The sequence below is a fragment of the Chelmon rostratus genome, chromosome 11, assembly GCF_017976325.1.
Source record: "Chelmon rostratus isolate fCheRos1 chromosome 11, fCheRos1.pri, whole genome shotgun sequence".
Lineage (NCBI taxonomy): Eukaryota > Metazoa > Chordata > Actinopteri > Chaetodontiformes > Chaetodontidae > Chelmon > Chelmon rostratus.
Genome location: NC_055668.1, coordinates 9,343,853 through 9,368,167, shown reverse-complemented (window position 1 = coordinate 9,368,167; position 24,315 = coordinate 9,343,853). Strand labels below are relative to the sequence as shown.

Genomic DNA, 24,315 nt, shown 5'->3' with positions numbered 1-24,315 from the left:
GAGTGAGTGTCACCCTGCAGGACGAGTCCTTTCATCAAGCTTCCCTCTTACTCTGACCCTGCCATCTGGGAAAACAGATGATGCTAATGAGGGACGGCTCCTTGTCTCCTGGCACCGAACGTTCACACACTGCTCCCATTGTGCTACACTGTCCCTGCTGCCCCCTGGAAGTCACAGACACCGCTCATTACACAAACACAGTGATGGACAAAGACAGGTACGCGATGACATGGGACGGTTTAATGCTCCCTCATGAAGCAAGTGGCATCAAAAACTTTAACTTTCAACAAGTTGTGCTGCAGTAGACAACGGCGGGGTAGAGGTTTCTGTTGTTCCATTATCTTAAAAAAAAAAAAAAAAAAATCTGACAGTGACGGTGGATGGGTGTTGAGAAGGCGGTGGGGGGTTACTTGGCTTTGGGTTGTTTCTGCAGGAACTGGAAAGGAGCGACCTCTCTGAGACGCGAGGGTCAGACAGGGCTAATTAGTCTGCGGCGGCCCCTCAAATTTCTTCCCTGGGATATTAATGAAGTGATCCATAGGAAAGCAGCTGCTCGCAACGCGAGCCCACCACCGCCACCAGCCCCCGCCATACACCACCTCGACAACCCACTGCAACCTCCATCCCCCAAGCCCCCCTGCCGCTCTGCAACTTTACCAAGGAAGGGCAGCGTTGTGCCAAGGAAGAAGCCCATACAACCCCCTGAGCGCGTGACAGCTCCCGATCGATGGCCCCGGAGCAGCAGGCGGATGAGCAGAGGGGCGGGGCGTGCAGCTGTGCGTGTGTCGCCATGCCAGGAGAGGGTGGCAACAGCCTGGCTCTGTGTCCTACATCAACAGAAAAGTAATGTTTTCATGGGAGTGAGCTCAATGGTTTGAAGAATTGTTGTCTTGTCTCCATATTTTAGCGATTTCTGCCGTCCTGTGGTGTGTCTGAGGCTCGCTGTCATGAAGACTGCTGAGGTAAAGCTTATTAGAGTCGTCACTGGTGGATCTACTCAGAAGCTTCCTTCACCGACGGGATGTTTTCCTGTCATGTCTTCCATGTACACACAGTCCATGAAGTAAATGGCACATCGACTGGAGTATGTGTGTTTCACGTATGTATGAAAAGACTGGCTGGAGACATTGGAAACATCATACGAAGGCAGATAAAAATATGCCTCCTTTGTTACAATTCATACAACATGCTGCCTCAAAGTCAAACCAGACAAACCTTCTGAGTGAGAATAAACAGACTGACAGTCAGTTTCAAGTGAAAAATTCACACTTATCAGCTCTTGCCCACATCAAAACTACCATATATTACTGAGTACAAATTAAAAAGCAAAGCTCTGATGTCAAAAGAGGAGGAAGGGATTCTTCTGTTTGGGCTGACAGATGTTAAAAAATCCATGCTGTGATGTTTTTTAACAAACTGCAAGAAGCAGAAGTCTTTTATGAGTTTTTTTTGAGTCCAAGATGAACACAAATCCAAAATGACCGAACTTGTCATCTCTTTTTCATAATAACGGAAAAAAAAGCTTGCGTCCAGCTGTTCTCATGCCCAATGTCACCTCCACCACAGAGACCTTAGTTCTGTCAGTTGTCCGGCGGCATTAAAGCAAAGCAACAATGACAAATATTATCTGCCGAACACATCTCCTTGTCATGGCACTGTTGTAGTCTGAATCCTCTTACTTGTCAAACTAAAGTGTTTGTTGGACAGAACACTGCACAGAACCCCTCTGCCCAGAGTTGATCCTCACAGGCAGCGCTTCCTGCCAGGCTGAGTGCCGCCTGCACAAGCCAACAGCTTGGGAGTAAGAGCTGCTGGACAGGTTTAATTCAGGGCAGCAAGGTTTCTGACATGCCTGGAGAACAGCTAGCGTGACAAACAGCAAAAACAGCTAATGAGATTAAAAACAATTTGCACATTATCCATTTTGAATGAACACATTGCAGTAATGCAATTCATTAGCCTTATTAATGATATAATTGGTGTCAACTAGGCTCTGCTGTTACAGAAAACAAAAGACGGCTATTTTTAAAATCTCACAACAATTGTTGTGTCTTTCAAAACAGTAGGAACCTTTTAGTATAAGCTGAAATAGAGTCATTTGCAGTGCTCATTCCCGCTACCACAGCTGTCTGTTGATGTCAGCACACTAGAAAATGGAATTTTTCACTTAAACAAATGTCCTTGAATGAGGTGCGGGGGGTTAATATTCCCAGTGTGGAGTTTCCCCCTAAAGGCAGAGGCATCGTTTAGCTCTTGCAGGCCGAGGTCTTCGGAGATGCATTTAGCGGAGTGAAATCTCTGTCTTGTTACGGCTGTGACAGCTTATTCTGCACACATCTAGTGTGACTTCAGGGAGACCTGAGACCCAGCTGAAGGCCAGTACAGTAGGCCAGTGTGAATGAGAGCACCTCTGCAATTGAAGGTGAGTTGTTGTGAGAGGTCACTGTATGAATACTGAATAAGTCACATGGGTCCGCAAGTACTGAGTCAATGGTGCAGGAAGCCACGGCCATGATGGAAAGGAAAAACGGATGTGCGCGCACACACCGGCCGGGAAAAAAACCCCACAAAAACAACAAGCTTCAAATTCTAAGCTGCTAAGTAATATTTTCAAAGCGATGCAGATGGTGATGGTGCTCTTGAGCGCTCTTGCCGGCTGCATTAACATGAATTTTTCCCTCGATTCATGTGTCATAACAAAATGTCTTGTCAGAAGACCGACCGTGGCGGATAAGCCTGCTACTGTGAACAATATGAGGCTCTTTTGATCATCTGCTGAGCTCCAATCTGCGGGTAAACAATTGCCAGTGGCATCCAGTGATGACACATTTTACAGATGTCATGTGCTGCCATCCCGCAAGCACCTCCATCACAGCGGGGTGCCAAAAAATGTGACCCCTTCACTCTTTCATCATCACACCTCTTAATGAACAGTCACACATCCTGATCTCTTTCCTCTGGGTTGACATATACCTTCGCTCAGCCTCTGGTCAGCACGGAGGCGCTGAGGTCAAATGCCCGATAAGACAGTTAACCGTTGGCTGGCTCTGATTTCCTCGTAAACAGTGCTGTGTCGTGGTTCATGAGTAATTGAACACTATCGATTCTAAGGTCTGGGGGTGACAATAATGAGGTCACACATGAAGCGACGGCAAACAAACGCTGTGAGGACAGCTTACTTCTCGATGACACACACACACACACACACACACACACACAAAGAAATTCTTTTCACCTATCACTCCATGATAGCATCACAATCCACTGTCTTTGGCAGCACTTGCTTTTGCTCTCCTTATCTGCCTTGCTGTCAATACAGACAACCCTTTGCTCCACTGGGGGCATGAGGCGGTATTGACATTCAGCTCAAACCCACAGCTCTGAGTGGAGTCCAGGGTGTTGCACATGAATTATGCATGCCTTGACGCCAGGGTGCTGAGCAACACCAGTGCCATCATAATTGAAACAATTGAAAAGACAATACCAGATGGGTCAATAATTAGACAGCAGGAGGGGGAAACTTGATCCGGACGCTCCCCTGCTTGCCCTGCCAACCTAACCACCAAGCACATGGAGGGGACCTTTACCGAAACGTCCTGGTCCCCTACGGTGCACAGCCACGTGCTGCCTAACATGCTGAATTGTGTGTGTGTGTGTGCGGCAATTATTTGGAAAGGAGATTACAACCTCTCATAGAGACTTCTCAGGCAATGCTGCAGTAGCACTGGCTTGTTCCCAATTAAGAATTCAATATCTTATGGTTTGGACTTTCAAAAGTTCCTCGAAGTGCTGGATAAGTAAACTTTGTGGCTCAGTAGCGACTGCCAGAAACAGTCCCTGAGTATTGTTTGTCAAAACCTTGTCGCCTTGGATTAGCTCTCGGACGTTATTCATTGGTGTCTCTCGGCCGGTGGAAAAACAGAGGCAGGTGACCGATCCTTCCCTCCAGCCCTGCACTTTCATAAATCCATACTGAGGGCTCCCAGCAGATCCATTACACTCACTGGTCTCCTGGCCAGAGAAACGACTCAAGGTGATCACCATAAAACTACTTGCCACAGAGCCATTTCTCACCTTGCAATGCCTTTAAAACAACCTGGGAAACAGAAGCAGCATGACGGCAAGAACACCAGCATCTGGGGCCAGCATATGTCATAAAAACTTATGAGCAAACATGTCCAGGTTTACTACAGTCAACAGCGGCTGCAAAATGTATCTTTAATACATGTGATTTCGTAAAAAACAATTACATTTAACTGCATAGAGCAATTTAGAAAAATTGACAGTTTTCTCCATTTTCCCTAGACTGTTTTTATGTGTCTTTAAAGAGCCTTCGTATCATCACTTTCTGAAGTTCAGTTAGTATTTCTGGATATTAAATCTAATGTATTTTAAATATCACACACAAAAATATGATATTACACATTTCCACTATACAGTCCTACACTAAATCGTCCTCCTTTTATCTGATTAGTTTCGCCATGCTGTTCTGTGGTAAAGTGCAGCGCTAAATTATCATCGAGGGGAATTACGTAACCAAACTGCTTCAAGACATGAAGCTGTACAGATGTAAAATGTTTATTCACTGTAGTGTGAACAATAACAGGGGTCAGAGAAATAAAAAAGAAATGAATTACAGGTTAAAAATCCAAACAGCCTCGGGCCATAAAATCTACACGCAGGTATACAAACTTTAATTTCCTGGGAACGTATTGATTGAGACAGCACTTAGACCAAAGTACACACAAATCTGGACCCACCCCCCCGCCCCTGCAACACCATAATGTTAGCAAAAAGAAGTTTTATTTGCCTTTTTATGGAGACTCATTTCCGTATTCCTCAAAAGCGGTGCCCCTGGAAGCACACATAGGCTCCTGTGTATTGGTCTCATTCCCCATTAGGGTTTATAGAGAGCCATATGCACTTTTATGGGAGGGTTAATGGTTTTTAAGGACCGCGGTGCAGGTCTGAATCCACAGCATTAAACCTAAGAATGGCAACCTGGGATATACACACGGGTCACATGACTATATTTAAAAATGAAATAGCACATATTTTACTAACTGGCTATCAATACTGCTATCCCCAATACCTTCAGCAGATGGATTCTGGGATGTAAAGTGAAAAAAAAAAAGGAGACAAAACCTGTCAGCGTTTACAATCTTAACAGCCTAATGAGCGGAAGTAACCATAGCAATTTAGTGAAAAGAACATCAAAGAGCAGGGAGCAACTATTTAGGCAGGCTGTGTTCATGCATAATTAGCTGTGAAAATGGCACTACAGGAGTCTGTTACTCCCTGTTCTTAATTAGTTTTTATCCTTATGTCTTGTATGAGAGGTAAACAAAGCCATCAGATTAAAACTTTGCTTTCTTCCCGAGACAACACCACTGTCAACAGTGGAGACATGCCAGTGTTGTCCATAAAAACGCTGCACTATTGTCCCTGGGGAATGAGTGGCAGTGTTCTGTATTGGTCTTAGTCACAGTATCAGGAAGCCTGAAGCCCTGCTTAACACCACAATGCTGTTGTTGTAGCAAGACAGTCAATCTCTAAAATGGAGCATATAATTAAATTTGAATAAAGACAGCTAGATATTTAAAAAAATAAAAAGCTCCTCACCTAACAAGGAAAATCACTCATTTGCTCATGCACTGTGTGGCCTCTTCCTGCATCCACCTACAGTATACTAAATATACTGCACAACCACACAGGTGGAGCGTCACATTGCGCTTCCTTACTCAGCAGCCGTTTGTGAAAGCCTTTACTATTGATCGATTTAAGGTCAAATTGCTCAGGACGTCCTATGAGGCTATAAATAGCTGCAAAAATGTCAAATAAAATTGAAATATCTCTTTCAGGTCAAAGTGCATGCACTATTTTCTTTTGTCTTATTTGACGTACTCAACAGTCTGGAATACAAGGACTACACACACAATAATAAAGAGACTAAATATAAAGTTCCGGTCAGTTTGGATGGATTTTGGGGAATTTAGGAGCTTCGATAATGAGTATTTGTTTAGGATGGCAATGTATAAGAGTTAGTTAAGAAGCCCCACAATACAAAAAATCACAAATACAAAACAAAAGGGGCAGTGTTTGAACACGTCAAATAAAAAATCCAAGAAGATTTCTATTTAAAAATCACAAAAGTCAAATACAGGAGAAGATATTCCATACATTTTTCAGCTAGTTTTGGTACTTTAATGAAAATTATGCACTATGCAGTATAAACATGTTCTTCTGTGAAGCACATTTTTCTCAGTTCTGTTTGCCAGGAGCAGCCATTTGAAATAGATAATTTTTTTAGCCTCATCTCTACCGAGCTGTCACAGATCGACATGCCTACATGAAGCGCAGCACGTCAATACTCTACATTTTCTAGGATGGCTCTATTCAGAAACCCTGATATCCTCAAAATGCTTTACCTGATGATGCAAGCATGGGCAGCAGGAGGAAATACCCATTTCAATCATTCTCTCTACAAAACTAAAACTGCAAGACTTTCCAACATGGGAGACGAGGACAAAGATCCAGAGGTTTAGTCGAGTTTCTCAGACACTCGAGCAAAGCTGGGAATAAATATGTTATTGTTTCTATTTCGCTTCTCTCCTTGTTGTTCTTGTGTTTCTACTCGATTTTTTACTGGGATGACAAAGATCTGTTTTCCCTGCTTCTGTTTTTTTTTGAAGATTTTGTGATCGGCAGCCACGGTGTAACTGGAACGTGTCCTGTTACTGTTACCATTCGACATCAAGTTAAAATTAAAAAAAAAATGTAATAGAGTGTGGCAGCCGCTTCACTTCAGTTGTGATGTTTCTGTGTGTGAGTGTGTGTGAATGTGCCACCACTGGGTGATGAGCCCTTTATAACGACAGCCTTCATTAGGCCAGGCTTACTCATGGACAGATGGGAAGGCAGGACTGCATTAGAGCTGCTGCCACATTCCACTTCAAACCTGACCTTCCAGTGGTCCCACTTCATCTGCCACCCACAAGCCCCCTCCTGATGCATCACTGTCACGCTGGGGCTCAGGCTTGCCTTGCTGCCCCCCTATCTCGGCCAAACAACCACCCTGCCACACAGGCTGTAGCTGCTCCTGCACCCCATTACTCCAAAGGCCTCTCACCTCCTATTTTCGGCCATTTTTTTAGGTGAGACCACCACACTTTCTTTCTGCTCATGTTTACCCCATCAGTCAAGATGCCACCCCCCCCCTTCTAGTTTCCTGGTGATGAATGACCGTTGGCCGTCTCACTGACAGCTAGGCAGCTGATGCCACATAATTACAGTATCACCGTTTAGGCAAAATTACCAAATTACTCCAGTCCTCAAGAGGCCTGGAAGACTGACAGGCTAGCCAACAAAGGAAACACAAATATCTGAAAAGAGAGGGACTGAGAGGACTACTTGGGCCTTCACAGACGAGCAGTGAAATTAGGTTTGCTCTGTTCCTTGAGAGTTTACCCATTACAGCCAATGAGAAGCCAGAGGGTGAGTTGATTAGTCTGGAGAAGCCGAGACACTTTTTCTCTCATAAATAATGCGAAAAAAACATCTGGCCTCTCCTTGATACCCAGTCTTTCTTTTCATACTCAATTTATTCAATCATTATTTCAGATGGAAATTCCGGAGATTATAATCACAAACATCTTAAAATTTCATCCTTACAGCAAGGTCTGACCATTATCTTTTATGCATCAAAGGTTTATTACTTTTCTATAAAGACACGTTTGAGAAATGTTGCTTACCTTTCCTTGATTTAATTCTCTGTCTGATTTGATTTGCAATAATTAGGATGAAACATTCGCATTATCAAAATAGTGCTTCTGCGACTAGTACAATAAAAAGTACAACTTTTCCAGGTAAAACTATTACTACTTAATACCTCAGTGACTGAGGCACCAGACAAAAACACTAAAAGGCTCAAAATTGCCTGAGAAAAGTCCGCAGTAGACCCCGTCTGGTATATGGAGTGTGCTTGAAGTGATGAAGTGACATTTATGATGTGAGTGCTAACAGTGAGCAGTAGAGATGTTGACTTAGCACTGTGTCAGCTCGAGACTGCGATGGCCACCAGGGTTGAGTTAAGCTCCGCTAATTTATCTACTGCAACAAAGGATGTCTTTTACTCCAGCCTTGAATACAAAGTGAGGAGGAAAAAAAAAACACCTAGGAATAGTCACACTAAATCTATTTGATCCATTATGTAGAGATAAAATACAGTCTGTTCAGCCGTCTGCCACGTTAGCCGTTTCATTTATGAAAAGCGAGGCTAACAATGTTAACGATGCACGGCTGTTGCATGAAAATCTTTTCAAATGTGTTATTTTCATATTTCAGCTTTGAAGGACTGCAGCTTTTCTGTAGCCTGAGGAAATTCAATGCGGGACCTTTTAAAAACTCTTTGGATAAGGTGAAAGATGTATGGAGGTCAAGCCAAAAACAATGTGCTTCGATAGAAGTGAGCCGTGTGAGAATCACCACTTCTTTTCCCAGGCAGAAGAAGCGCAAACGACCTCCACTTATCTGAACGCCTTTTAACCCTTCCATTATATATCTACTGCTAATGCTGCAGGGCGCATTGAAATGTGTTGATGCAATGAGGTCCAAACAGTGAAGCGTGCAGATAGGAGCAGCTCCTCAACGAGACTCAATCCGTCCTCGCAAAGAACAAGTTGGACCCAAATTAACAAATTATGGGCTGTCCGATGGCTCTCTGCAAGTGTCTGCCTCGCTGTATGTGATGGGACAGAAACTGCTTCGATAAACAAGCTCGGCAGAATGATAATGTTCTAGGGGGTAATTTAATCAGAATGGGCTATATGTCACTTACTAATAGTGGGTACTTTGCTGTGATTTATCTGTGTTTGCTGAGTGGAGGGAGACGGAACAGACGGCCTGCTCCCCCAGATTAAATAGGGCATGGGAAAGATTCCTCACGCTACCAGGGAGAAGAATTTATCACCGGTTGATGATTAGTATTATTAGCACAGGTGCAGTTACAGTAAACATCGGAGAGTCCCATTTCGTACTAAAAGAGAGCGGCAGACACAGAAGGAGCAGAAATGAACTGGGGTGCGTCTCAAAGGTGCTTTGTCTAACTATGGTACTGGAAGCTCCACTGAAGCTCTCAACCAAAAATACTGCTTCTGAGGATCGAACGCTGAAGCAAACTTTCGAAGCCGCTGCCACAAACTTTGTGGCAACAGCAGCTCTGGGTCTCTGCTGTTCGGCGCATGTGTATAGCTGTCATGCTTAGAAAATGAATACTACCCTGTCACTGATTATTCAACTATCCTGTCACCGCGCCGACTGTCTTTCAAAGTGGCAATAATTCCTACATTGGAAAATCAAGAATAGGAAAAAAATACAAACTTGTATTTGCTCATTTAATCAAGCGCTATTAGGTTAAAGAGTTGTAATGTGATGATGTCAAAAGAATGATCGGAAATGTAAAGCAGCCTGCTGCTCGATGTAATTATGAAAATATAGCAGAAAGATCTCATGACATAAAGCCTTGTGCTACTCATTCATTAATACATCACTTGCTGTGAGTGGACTGACATGACCTTCATCAATTACACTGAACTGAACGCCTTCATTACACCTGAACGAGACCTGCAAATGTTATAGTCGTGAGAAGATGACTGTTTTAGCTTATGTAAAATATTTCAAGAAAATGAAGGCTACAGTCTGTAAACATTAGCACATACTGTATGTGTGTGTATATTTGTTGTAGTCTCCCTAAAAGAAATGCAAACTACAATGATTTATAATGTCTTCTGCATAAGGTTAAACAGAGACAGAGATGCCATTAAAGGGAACGCCGCCCTGGTTATAATAGTAGTTATAGACAGTGTATAGATTCACTGGATCCAGAAAGCCAGCAGGCGTTTGCTGCAGCAGCCAGCGCACAATAAATTAATGGCCATGTGTTGTTCTACCGAAGCCTGAGTGCGCGTTGGAAAAGTGTGGAAGAAGTGCCGGGGCATTGCAGAGACAGAGAGCCGGCTGAGTGTGCTCAAAACAGTAAGCATCCAGTTTTAGATTAGAGTGTAATCAAAGGTCTGCCAGCGCCTCGATGCTGCATGGATAAGGTTGTGTCTCTACACTATCAGAGTGGGCTGGGTGGAGGCAATACTCCAAAGGCTGAAATCTATAACCTTACAACTGATAAGTCAGAGTGAAAAGCAGTTCTGTATGAATCCCAATGAGCACTATTTCTCTGAAGGGGCCAGTTAGCAAAACAGCAGACCAAACTGTTTATCTGCTCAATGAGATTAAACTCATTTCACAGATAAAATGAATACAGTATTCATACAGTACACGCTGTACAAATTGTTCCATGCATACAAAAGCAGAGCTGAATCTTCCTCATAAGTGTATGGTTGAAGCTGAGGAAACTTTTTTTCACATATAATTAACAAAGATTAAAATAGAAACATACCACCGTGGTGACAGAAACGCCATAAAACAAAATGTCGGCCCCTCTTCCTTGTATCCAAATGTGATTCATTATTTAAAGCATATACTTAGAGCTCAGAGAATAAGGGCTAGGGGGAGAGATGCAAAACAATAAACAGCACAAATGTTTTGAACTGTCAATCTAAAGCAGCCCTGGGGAGGAAAACAAAACTGGGTAAAGGATTTCAGATGAAATTGGAGAGTGAGAACACCCGACGTCTATCTAAAAAATCCTTTGGGATATTAACTTTCTCAAGCAGACCTCTGGTTTGAACTCTAAATACCTTTTAGGTCTACTGTGACAGCTGGGGCTGAAATGTGCAAGTGCAGATTAACCCGCGAGGTCTTGGCTAAACGTTATTAGTGTGAACCTGTGGACCAGCATAATGACGATAAGATTCAGACAACTCTGTTGTGGAGTTCAGCCACTGCAGATCATCCTCAGATGTGTCGCACGTTCCAATAACTCCTCGTCTCACAGCGTAAACAGGCTGTTTTACTGTATACAGTCAACGAGATCAACCAGAATACAAACGCAGATCATTATTTTTCAGACCCGTAAAGGAGAGGAGATTAAGTTATTAGGGTGCTGTTCATTTTCATAAATTTACTCTAATTAAGCTTCTGCCTAAGTGCTTTGTTTGCCGCAGATTTAAGCTGCAGTCAATCTTCATAAATGACGAGGTATTTAATAAAGGCGAATGTAGTGTGTAAGATCAGGTCTGTGCTTAGTATCTGCCAATTAACACCAAAGTTTCTGGCATATCAACATTGTCAGAGGTATCAACGCAGTTTTGACACATTTCAAACAATACGATCGCCGTTAATTATACATTTGATAAACAACAAACAGATTTCCAATCAGGTTTTTAACCCAAGGCTGCACAGATGAAACAACAAGGAAGATAATCAGCTGGTCTTCAGCCTGTGGCTGGTACAGCATTCTCTCCACAGGTAAACAGGTTGATTGGTAACAGGTGATAGTATCATGATTGGGTATGAAAGGAGCATCCTGGAAAGGCTAAGTCGTTCACAAGCGAGGATGAGGTGAGGTTCACCTTTGTGAATACATGATTTCATAACGGTTGTTACCACATGGGCTCAGGTACATATTCACCATTAACTAGCTGTTTATTAGCAACCATATTAGTAACATATTGACTCTTTATTGCTCATTATAAAGATCTTCAATAATAACTAATGCCACATATAGTTATCAAGATTGCAATTCATGTTCGACAACTTCCTATCAATAAGCAGTAATTAGGACATTATTGAGGGAAAACACTAAGCTAATGGTCTAGCAGTTGTTGACTATGGTCATGCAGAATAAGACATTAATAAGTGCTTTATAATGTCTATTGAAGGTATAATATGCTACTAATATTCATGCTAATAAGCAACTAGTTAATAGTGAAGAAAGTTTTCATATCTGTGCATATCTGACAACATACATCAGAAATATTTCACAAATATCGATATACACTGGTCGAGGCTCTACATTACATATCATCAGGTGAGAGTTACACCAATGTTTAAATGAACCATTAGATATCCTCTTATCACACCCGCTACTGCCGATGCACTTTACAACTTTTTTTCAACAAATTTTAAACTGTGCCAAAGCGAATAATGTTTGTATCTACAAAGGAAAGGGGGACACACAGCATAACGAGCACCATTCCTGTATAAAGATGGTACAAAACAACTGCAGGTGGTGAAGAGACAAGCATGTGTGCTGTAGACAGCCTCGAAACACTGCTCACCCTCAGCTGGAAAATAAACTTTAATACATACAGCTAAGTCCGCCTGAAACAACGAGCCATTCTTGACCAAAATGAGTACAGACAACAAAGCTTGTGTCACATTTAAACCCTTCAAATGATCGTATTTTAACAGCTGAAGTGGACCAAGCGTATCTATTACTTACCTTTGTGGCCCAACAGCTTTCTTTGCTATTTGTCATGATTTCCACTCACTGTTTATATTTGGTGGTTAAACCCCATTTAAACGTAATAATTTGTTCACTTGTTAGGCACGGTGCATATTTAACCTTGAATGCAGAGGTGATGGAACAATCATGGGCAGGCAATGTTGCAACACATCTTCCAGTAGTATAGTCATAAATATGTGCCTTAGCTTGTTATACTTGACACTGTATTTTCATTTGATCATTAATCTAAAAACAGATGAGTAACTTGTCTAACACGAGGGCAAATAGACAATTTCCTTGTCAAATTGATGTAACAGACAATTTTTTTGGAGTCTTTCCGCTATGGTAGGTGGGTAATTACTGTCATTGATTAATAATCCTGGGCCAGCCCCATAATAATCAGTCCCACATGTGCTTGGCCCTCTTAAAGGAAAGGCTCATTTGCCACTGGGATTCACAGCCTAAACTGCTTAGTGGGATGTAATGGAGAGCAATTTTCTTGTCTTGAGAAAAAAAAAACAAAAAAAACATGCTGAGATGGGGTGGGTTAGCCCGGTCATTTTCCATTGCCTCAGCACATCAAATCGCCAAACAAGGACAACACTGATTCGAGATCAACTGCTTTTCTCCCTGTGGGAAGTAAGTCGTTTTCCAGGACACAAGGAAGCATTTTATTGCTTTACCAGTTACTTTGAGTATTATTTTTGAACTGCAATTTCTCCTCCGTTTCTTGCAAAAATAACAAAATTGACCAGTGCAATCCTTTGTTGAATGAAATACAATACGCGCTGGGTGATATCTTCAAATAACACTTAAGACTCTGAAAATACGGTGAGATCAAGAAAAATGGCTAAATCCATAGTATGGTGGAGGGCTTACTTCCATGCACTGTTGGCAAAGTCATGAGAAGACTGCTGGGGGTTCAATATGAAGCAAAGCCTAAATCCCTAAAAAAATAATTAAAAACAAAGTAATTTACAGTTTGTTCTGCATTATTCAGGATTTAGATTGACTTACTTCCAATTATGTGCAGTAGAATGGATTTCAGAGAAGGGGGTCCCTGAGAACGGTGCAATCCCCTGAGAGATTGACGTGTTTATAGAAAATTGTGAAAAGCAGCCCAATGTTCAGGCAAAGCTGGGATGAGAATACCCAAGTTGGAAATACAGGGCTCTGCCAAGATGTAAACGGTAAATGGTCCATCTGTCGGTGGACTCTTGGAAGAGTAGACACGCTACCATCTGCGGATACGCGTCAGCAGAAGCAATTTTGCATGCAATGAGAATGTGAGTCCACATGTGTACAGTACACAGAGGCCTGGAGACAAGCCTTGTGCATTAAATGTTGAACAAGCCCATTTCCAAAACAATTGGGACACCGTGTGAAACGGAAATACCAACAGGACGTGATGATTTGCAAGACACTGAAGCCACATATTTAACTGAAAATAGTTTAAAGACAGCATGTCAAATGTTGAAACTGAGACATTTCATTGTTGTTGAAAATTACATCCTCATTTAGAATTTGATGCCAGCAACACACTTCAGAAAAGTCGGGACAGGGTCATGTTTACCGCTCTGTTGCATCACCACCTTTTAGCACTCTGTAAGTGTTTGGGAACTGACGAGACCAACTGCTGTCATTTTGAAAGTGAAATGTTTTCCCATTCTTGCTCGCTCGTATTTTACGTTTAATAATGTGCCAAACATTTCCAGTGGGTGACAAATCAGGGCTGCAGGCAGACCAGTTTAGCAGCCGGACTCTTTTACTACGGAGCCATGCTGTAGGAATATGTGCAGAATGTGGTTTGACATCGTCTTGCTGAAATGAGCAAGGCCTTCGCTGAAAAAGACGTTGTGTACTTGGCAGCATATGTACTCCAGAACATGTATATGTGGTTCAGCATTAATGGAGCCTTCACAAGTGTTACCCATGTGTCATGTGCACTAATGCCCCCTCATACCATCACAGGTGCTGGCTTTTGAATTGTGTGCTGACAACTAGCCGGATGGTCCCTCTCCTCTTTAGCCACGAGGACACGGCCTCTGTGATTTCCAAAAAGAATGTCAAATATCGACTCGTCAGACCAGAGGACGGTTTTCCACTTTACTTCAGTCCATCTTAAAAGAGCTCAGGACCAGAGAAGGCGGCTGCGTTTCTGGATCTGGTTTATATTCGGTTTCCTCTGTGGTTTTCAGCCTTGTCCCTTGACACATCTTCAGTTTCTCTGAATCTTTTAATGACATAATGTGCTGTAGACAATGAAAATTTTTAATTTAATTTACTATTTTACACTGAGAAACATTATTCTGAAACTGTTTCACTATTTGCCAGCTCAGTGTGTCACAGAGAGGTGAACCCCTCCTCATCTTTACTTCAGAAACACTCTTTTTATACCCGATCATGTGACTCACCTGTTGCCAGTGAACCAAATTAACTGTGAGATGTTTCACCAGCTGTTTTCTTTTAGCATTTCACAACTTTTCCAGCCTTTTGCTGCTACTTTGTCAACTTTTCAGAAACGTGCTGGCACCAAATTCTAAATGAGGATTTAATTTTCAAAAAATTTTAAAACAATCAGAAATTTCTCAATTTCAACATTTGACATGTTGTCTTTGTGCTATTTTCAATTAGATATGAGGCCTCAGTCTTTTGCAATTCATCACATTCTGTTTCTATTGACGTGCTTCACAACATCCCAGCTTTTTTGGAAACAGGGTTGTAGACACTACACCTTTAAAACTATAATATTCAGCTACTGTGTGTGCTCACGCCAAGTGTCAGCCCACCATGATGTCACCCACTGGTTTGTGGACGACCGTTCTGAAGCCTCAAGTGTGGCATTATAAGCTTCACCATCTTGTTTTTTTGGCACAAGCAGTGACCATCAGACTTGAAACTAGCGATTGAGAGCATAAACTAATTCGAAAGCGGTTTACTGAAGTAATACTTGTCTCATCAATTAAATCCTGACAATTCAGATCTGATTGTTCAAACGATTTAAAAGTCTTGCATTTGACATGTGACAGCCTCCAGAAATAAATCCCTGAAAGCCCTAAAAACATCGGCAAATGTTTTATATTCCAAACGCCCACTATGAGCACAATAATATTTCAGTTGTCTAATTCTTTTGACAGACAAGACAATGAGATGTGAAAACAAACTCTAGAAACAGCTTTCAACGTAGCTCTCAATTAGACTGATTTTGTCTTTAAAAAAACAGTTTGGTCTCTGTTTATGAGCAGAAACGTTGGTATTTACTTTTTTAATTGCTTATTATAAATATAACACTACTTTTGTGTAGCTTCAATAGCCACCTCTGTCAATTAGCCCAATGATCCATCTACTCTGAATAATGACATGAGGCTGTTTGCTGAAGTTAATTATTTGATTATACAAATATTAAAATTAATTTTATGTCAATTTTAATTATTGTGTGCATTTAGCTTTAGCCACAGCAGTCCATTAACATAACATTAACTTTCAATTAATCTAATATACATTGCCATCTCACTGAGGGCTTTTCATCCTTTCTTGCTACGCCTACATGTTACATCCAAGAATTTAGGGAAGTTCAAAAACGTGAAAACTGTGTTGTCTTGTTTGTTTACTTTGTTCAGTGGTGAGGGGGTGGACAGACTATTATTTGAGATTTCATAAACCGCATAGATTTTTGTTTGCCGTCACGGCAGCTAATGTGTGTGTAGGTGGAACAAATAAGCCAGAGACGGAAATTAATGGAAGAAGAACAAAATACGAAAAAAAGTGGATAGACGAGTGAGATCTTTTGTCGGAGCTGAGCGCTCGCAAAGAAAAGTCAAGCGGCTGTCAGTCTCCAAGAGCAGACGGGAGACACAGCGCTGACGGTGACAGCGATCAGAGCTGGGAGATAAGAAGATGATACTGACTAGGAGCAAAGATAGCTCTAATATGAAATAACATCACGTTCAAAAAAGAACTGAGTGTTCCCAGTAAAGAACTACAAAATGTATTACAAGTTATCAGCACAGAGAGGGTGTTTTGCCCAGAGATAATTACAATAACAGTACCCAGTGGCAGCATGATTGCTCCCAGGTGACACTGCAGGTTATTAAATTGTCATGGTGCACCCTGTTTTGGCCGTGCACACGCTTGAACTGGCTGCCCACAAGACTGACTCACAGTTTATCTGCTCCATTTGTTTGACATCTTTACGACATACCATATTAACACAACCTAATTTCATCTGGGCCTCGATGTCTTCTCTTGGCTGTCTCATGGAAATCCTTCAGGGTTAGGTTAGGACTGCTGGGACGTTTGTCTCGACCGAATTACACCAAGTGACACTTCTTCCATCCTATCGTGTTTTCCATTTCGAGTTTGCAAGGAAAGTGACACGTGTATTACTGACAAGTATCAAAAGAAATTAGCTCGGAAATTTGTATTAGAGAAGCCGCTCAGTTCTGGGAGGAGGTGGCACACATACACACACCACAAACTTAGGGGAACTTCATGATAACGATAAACTTTGTTTGTGTAGCACATTTTATACAAGAAATGCAGCTCAGAGTGCTAAAACAAAGACACCACATGAACCAAGTGCTTCACATTAAGAGGATGGACAGAAAACAGAGAGAGAAAATAAAAATAAGGATGGAAACTGGATAAAGTGAATGCATAGCATAAGGTGGAAAGTAAATAATGATAGTAATAAATGAAGTTAAAAATAGAGCACAGAGAATGCATAAAGTCAAGTGACAAAGTAAAATACCACATTTTAAGTGCAAAGCAAAGCACAAAAGTTTCGGACCTGTATCAGGAAGTCACGGCTGGTTAAAGGCTAAAGCGAAGAGATAAGTTTGTAGCTTTCTTTTAAAACTATTCATTGAGCTGCTTCCCTGATATCTATAGGTAGTGTGATCCAGAGCTTAAGGATAAGAGTTTAATTGACAAATGCTGACTTTCGTTCAGCTGTTGCTGGAAACCGTCAATAAACCAGCAGCAGATGATCGCAGTGTTCTCCGAGGCAAATAATGAACGAGGCAGTAAGCGATGTAGCTTGATCGGAGTCCATCAAGGGCTTTGCACACGAGGAGGAAGACCTTAAAATCTATTCTGGATGTTACAGGAAGCCAGTGCAGATAAGATGAAACTGGACTAATGTGCTCACACCAGGATTTCTAACCTCAGATCTAGATTAGATTAGATTTTTGTCCTCATTATACTTGCAGAAATGATTGCTCTCTAATGATATGTCGTGCTATCTCATGATGTCACCATGTGGCAGCGTGTATAGTGAGGACAGCTATGGGCCGAGGCAGCTCCCTTGTGCAACCCAAAAACAGATGTAATGTTCCTCAGATAAACAATCTCCCTTTGATGTATGTTTTAAACCAGTTTCACGCACAGTCAGAAGACCAACCAACTGTTCAAGACGATTGATTAAGGTATCGTAGTTGATCATATCAAACACTGCCCTGAGGTGTAAGAGCACAACTGAGAGCTTATTTTCATCAGAATTCAGTCTGAGGTTGCTGCTTATTTTATTTGGAGCAGTTTCAGTGCTGTGGTCTGTTCTACAGCCTGACTGAAATTCTTCCAGGATGTTATTTTCTTTAAGAAAGGAGTTCATTTGCACTGACTCTATCTTTTCCAGTATCCTACTGATGAATGAAGGTTGGATATCGACCTATAATTGGTGAGCGCCATCAAGGTTAGGTGTCTTTAGTGAGGGGCTTTGAAGGCGTCTGGATGGATGCCTGTTTGAATAGGTGCATTCATGGCTTTCAGGAAATGACTCTGAAGACTGTCGAACGCCCGCTTTAAAAATGCTTTAGGCACAAAAAAAATAAATCAGCGATGGGGGTAACTTGAATCACTGCCTCCTGGTTGTATGCCTCCACCAACCTGTCAAGCAGCCTGTCCATACAATACATGTAGCAAAACTTTGGAAGGAATTTGATGAAAGGTATTAAGTGTACTTTTTGGTCAAGGGGAAGTTATCACTATATTAACAAACATGACAAACATGCTGTCTGCATATACAGATGTGTATACTGTATGTTGGTCTACTCTGTACATGGAAAACCTTCCGGATGTCTGTTCGGCCTGGGAGATGGATCCTCCCCTGTTGCTCTTCCTGAGGCTTCCTCCATCTTGCCCATTAATGGGAGCTGTCCTCATCTGAGTTGAGGGTCTAAGGATAGAGGATGCTGTTTGCTGTACAGATTGTGAAGCCCCTTGGGGAACATTTCACTTTTATAATATAGGGATGCAGTATATAAACAAAATTAATTTGACTTGACTTTGTTAAGCTTTGTTGTTCTTGTTCTGCTGTATGTCAGTGTATCAGTTCATTGAGGGAAACAAGAACCAGAGTCAGAGTCATGCGATGTGTCCACATGCTTGGTCAATGATGCTGATTCTGACGGAGACTGTCATGGCTCCGTCAGATGTTGTTCATCTATGTTTTACAATTTGTATCAAAGAAGATACAAATTGTAAAACATAGATGATTCACACACATCTTCAATGCGTCAGCACAGAAGATCTGTACGATCAGAACACAGACACTTGTCACGTGACACCCGTGACAAGTGTCACCAATTCAGTATCTGACCAAATGTGAAATATGTCATTTGGCTCCTCTTCTGTCCCTGAGTTATGGTGTTGAATAATGGCCAGAAAAGTGTTTTTGCAGAACATCATAATGTCAGAGTGAAGTTGACCTTTGAGCTTGTGGATATAAAATGTCATCACTTCATCATTTTAACCCATAAGACATTTGGGTGAAAGTTTGTCAGAATTAGTGTATAAATTTATCCCTTGAGTGGATGTGGATGTTTGTGCGAAATGTGAAGAAATTCCCTGGGATATGGGATGAAGGACGATGCTAAACATATGTTGTCTCGGGCCGCAGGTTTCGCTGGTGCTGAGGCATAAAAACAAAGGAAAGAGTGCTGCCCCGCTCCTGATCACTTACGGCAGGACAGTAAGAGTTATGTGATCGGAACAGAATGAATCAGGGATGAAAAATCAATCAAATTAAGCAACTAATAGCTCCCTTAATGTCTTTGTTTGTGTGCAGAAGACACTCCCATCCAGCCATACAACAAACACCAATCACATTAATTATCCTCCAAATACCAACTCCCCATTTATTACAAATGAGTTTGCAAAACTAATAAATTATGATTCAAATGTTGTTATTTTGAGCAGAAAAGCATCCCACTCTGGTTCTGGATTGGATGCTTATTATCCCAGGCACTACGTGCAGGTATGCTGTGTGTATATATAGTGTAGTATATGTATATATATTATATATAATGGGCATGCCTGTGCATACATTTAGAGTTGATTTGTAATACCCACACTTAGAAACGATGACCTCAATTCAAAATAAGATGCATGTGCACATATGAACACAAAATCCTCGACAAAATCCAGCAGCTATGCAAATACAATAGATTTTTGTCAGTGCCAGTGGTTTTCTGCATCAGTACAATGCCAGTGCAGTCCACCAGCTGGTTCAGGAGCCTTAGGTTTGAATAAATGAGACTATTTCATAAAAACAATATAGATTAATGCTGGATTATACAATGCTTCACTCCTCTAATGTTCACCACTAAATCTTAATGCTCACTAACTGTCAGGTGATGTAGCCCTCAATGGCAGCAATTTTGATTAGAATATATCCCCGCAAGGCACCAGTGCACACATTACGGAACAAACAAAAAAACATATTAATTACTGGTACTCACATCTCGCAGGGAGATCATAGCCGGAGGTGATCTTGGCTTTGCCGGTTTCGCAGCCGTTTAGTGAGTGGCACTCATCATACAGACAGGACCCTGCCGCTTTGTGTATGCAGCCATCGACTGAAACACAAACAGACACGGAGAGAGAGGGTAAGGCCTACCTGAGGAGAAACATACAAAAACGGGCACATGTCTCAAACCAGCTGGGCTAATTAGCAGCGTGCGTGCTTCATCATGTCAAAGCAAACAAGCGCTTACAGGAACGGGATCAGGAAGAAAATGGAAATTATGTTTGGAGATTTGATTCTGGTCACTGAATCCCTACGTTCTCAAATGATCTCCCCAGCTCTGCATCTCCTCTCTGTAGGGAGACCGGGTCTGCCATAGTGTGCTGCGCCTGTTGCTGGTAAATATTGACGAGCTTAGGAATGAAATTAGCTGGGCCGGGATCTAATAACGCCTCCACACACAGTGAAAATGAGACTGTTCTTCCTGTAATCCCTCTCCACTGTCAACAGCGATACACAGTCAGATCATTAACTGTATTTTCTGCCCTGTGGTGGGAATCTTATATCTGTCCTGTTCTCTGTGGTGAGCCTGTTTTGATGTGGATCCGTGTTCTGATTCTGTCGTGCTCCCAGTTGATGTGTGTGTCCTGGTTCTTCGGAGACCCCGGGCCCCCGCCCCCCTAAGGTTTTAATTTTACCGGGTTAAGGCCGCGAAAGACTTGATTGATGGCATGTCTTACACAAGAAGGCAGAGAGATAGAAATCCACATTATCCGTCTCTGAAAGCCTGACATCCCTCCAAGAGCGTGTTATCAATCACACTGAAACATCATAAAATCCTCCTCAAGTTGTCCTGTTAAAATCCTCACAAGACATTAGAGGACGGCAGTTAGCAGCAGCGGTTGGACAAACAGATGTGTCTTTTCTTTGGTTTCTCTTTGTAAAGACCAGGCCAACAGAGAGTCTGAAGTCAAAGACGAGACGATAAAACTAGTCTGCTTTATCCATCAAACCTCAAACGGCTGAGAGTTAAGAGTTAAGATAGCCTGCAGGATAGCCAATGTTTACACACTCGGAACTGATCAAGAAAGAAGAACTTAGGGATAGATAAAGAGGAAAGAAAAATCTGAATTCATATTCCTGATGAAAGACAAAATGTGACTCTTATCACTATCTTCATCTGTAATGTAGTAATTATTCATGTACGGTGCCAGGGAGGGGAAAAAAAACTGTGAAAAAAGGCTGAAGATTAGTTATACGGTATCTTCAAAAATGTACTGAGCTTCACGTCGTCAACACAGACAAAAGGTCTTTTGATGAGGGATGGTCCTTTTCTGAGCTCCTTTCAATCTCTCAGGGATGAGTCAACGACAACAGCTGGGCGGAAGATTTTCTGCCTCTATCAATCATCTTTAATGGACTGGGAGACAGGCAGTTGACAGAGACGAATCCTGATGGCTTTTCGAAAAAGTAACATGAGTGTGACAGTGATGCGGATATGAGGAGGTATCGCGCTGGTGACAATGAAAGCTACTTAGCACAGCACAGAGCAGATGTAGTGCTGGCCGCAGGCTCGGCATTTTTACAATATCCACTGTGCAAACAAGATTGTCCGTGATCATCAGCCACACTTATTTGCATCATAATTGCTTCTCACCATCTCACAAACGTGTATTGCTAAATGCACAGGCTGAACTGAGAGCTCTATAAGCATCCTTCTCATTTATGTGCGCAAGTCACACAGCCTTATAATAAAACATAGCCTTTTCCTGCTGTGTTCTGTTGCAGCGCGGAATGAATAAGATTTAAGCACCTACAGTAAAAGTGTTCACCTGACGTTGCATCTGCAGCACTGACAGGCCAGTCGATATTTTCTAATGTCTCCATTTCTACCGACAGAGTTCAGTTTTGGCCTATAAAGGTGAATTGATCAAGCTTTCTCCAGGCCTCGGTGTTATTAAAGTTTTATGAGCCCTCATTTGAACCTCTAATAAAGCTGAAATGTTTTAATTAAAATCTTTAATACTTCATACTAATACTTACCTTTCTTGTTTTGTATATACTCTTTGCATAATACATGAATAATATATGTACTGCATATTTGTGATGGTGCAATCCATGCATTAAAAGCATTTCAATTTTAGTTCTTAAAGCCTCTGGATATATCGTGCAAATGCAGTTTCCCCTTCAATGTGAGATGGAAAATAAAAAAAAAAAAGAGTCCAAAGGCACTAGTAGAGTTCACACAAGGGCTATAATGAAGTCATAGTGTGTGACGTGAGTTTAAGCAGCTTTAAACATTTTGCAGGCTATCTTGCGGCAGCGTCGTTCTATGATTATGAAAAGAGGAAAAAAAAATGGGACAGGTTGCATTTCTACACCACAGATGAAAATTTGGCCATTTCAAGCTCTTATTGCTCAGAGATCCTTTTATTGGTTGATTTCGCTGACTCATCCGCTTGTTAAATGCACCAACTGGTTCCAGTCTTTCCACAAGGCTGGCAACCTGTCCTTCAGTGCAAAAACAAGACTGCAGATACAGAAAAAGATATCTGAACACTTGGAAGGACTGATCAATACAAAGGATATATGTTTGTATGTATTAATTCAGTCCAGTTGCCAGAATAAAATCATGGCAGTGCACATTTCTGCAAACCACAGATGCGTTGGATCTGTGCATTTCATACGAACCATATTGATGTTTCAAAGCGACATAATATTTTTAATAGGAGGCTGGGACATTTTCCAGTCGTGTTTGTGTGGACAAAACGGGGTATTTTCCAAACCCTGACCCAGAGGGTACTGTGTCTAAACCTGGCTAGGCTGGACCCACAGTGTCACTATAAACTGAAAAGTAAAGAAACACAAAGTTTGAATGTAAAGGGACGTTTCAAAATGCCTGTGGTTTGCAGAAATGTACCATGTCAACATATATGCTGCTGGCTGGGTTGATTTATTATGGTATAAAAGAAATTGGGATGTTCCTTTGAATAAAAAAACACTTTGCTACAGCATAAAATCAGGTAGGAGAGACAGTTCAAGAGCGGGAAAATATTCTCTATGCTTCCGTAGAACAGGTTGAAAGTACACCATGTCTCTCTTTTCATGGTCATATAAAGCCAGCCAGGTTAAATTTAATAATGCCTTCCTCCAGTTTGCAGTGTTCCCGCAGGAGTCCATCCTCCCCAGACACTTCCTTCTCATACCAGGCATGGCTGATCTCTTACCTATGAGCACCTTGGGAACCCAGCGAGCAACAGCATACACGCTTCTGTTTTTCATCTCGGTAGCCGAAGAATAAGATTGCAGATAATAGTTTCGGCTTCCATTTCGCTGCTCCTCCTGTTCGTGGTTGCATAAGCGACAGTGGGTGTGAAACTCTTTTTCTGATGCCACTGAGTGTGTCACCGTGCACCCAGTGTCAGCGGTTCCCTACAAGCTCGGAGATTTGTTCACAGCGCCCATAACCAGAGAAGAAGACGCTGAACTGATCTGGCTGATTGCCAGAATCTTGGATGCTGCCGCTACAGATTCAATTTACCTGCTTTACTCAAGACAGCTTCACGGAATGGGTGGAGTACCGCAGATGCATCGTGGGTAGTATGTGTGTGTGTATTGCTGTGTGTTTGAGAGGGAGATAAATAGAGAGGAGAGGAGAAGCACGGGCACAGAGAGAGGTTTCAAAATGTTCTTTGTGATTTCAAAATCAGTTGCAGAGTGGGCCATCAAAACTCGGATTGTGAATACATTTATTCTCTGAATGTTATTTAGGCGACAAAAAGCAGATCTGAGTTCCCATAAGTGGAAATATGACCCACATGAATTAGTGGCCATTAATTTCTCTTCTCATTTAAATGGGATTTCAGCATTATTCCCTGCAGATTTCTACATTATAGACGCTTGCAACAGGACAAAGGCAGTCTGAGATTCGCATTAAGTAAGATTGGCATTTAGATCACTTCAGAAAGGAGGACAGGTCATCTCATCTCGCTCTCCTGTTAAAACACCAATGCTTCCTCCGTCATAAGTCGTCCTGCATTTTGCACATTTTGACGACAAGGTTGCTAGTTTATTCTGATTATGTGCAGATGTGATTCAATTCAAATTTTGCCGTTACACAGCCCAACCTTTCACGTGTTATTATCCACAGCCCAGTGGGTTTGAGTACTTT

General features: G+C 41.8%; 1 protein-coding gene across 7 annotated transcripts in view; it reads right to left on the bottom strand.

Annotated features, from left to right (window-relative positions):
* The window catches only part of macrod2 (mono-ADP ribosylhydrolase 2), a 407,625-nt gene that overhangs the window by 210,332 nt on the left and 172,978 nt on the right, over positions 1–24,315 (bottom strand). For all 7 annotated transcript variants that reach the window (XM_041947057.1, XM_041947058.1, XM_041947062.1 and 4 more), the window contains exon 5: positions 20,140–20,256. In XM_041947057.1, the coding sequence (XP_041802991.1) occupies positions 20,140–20,256 (117 nt within the window). The remainder of the gene's footprint in view (positions 1–20,139; positions 20,257–24,315) is intronic.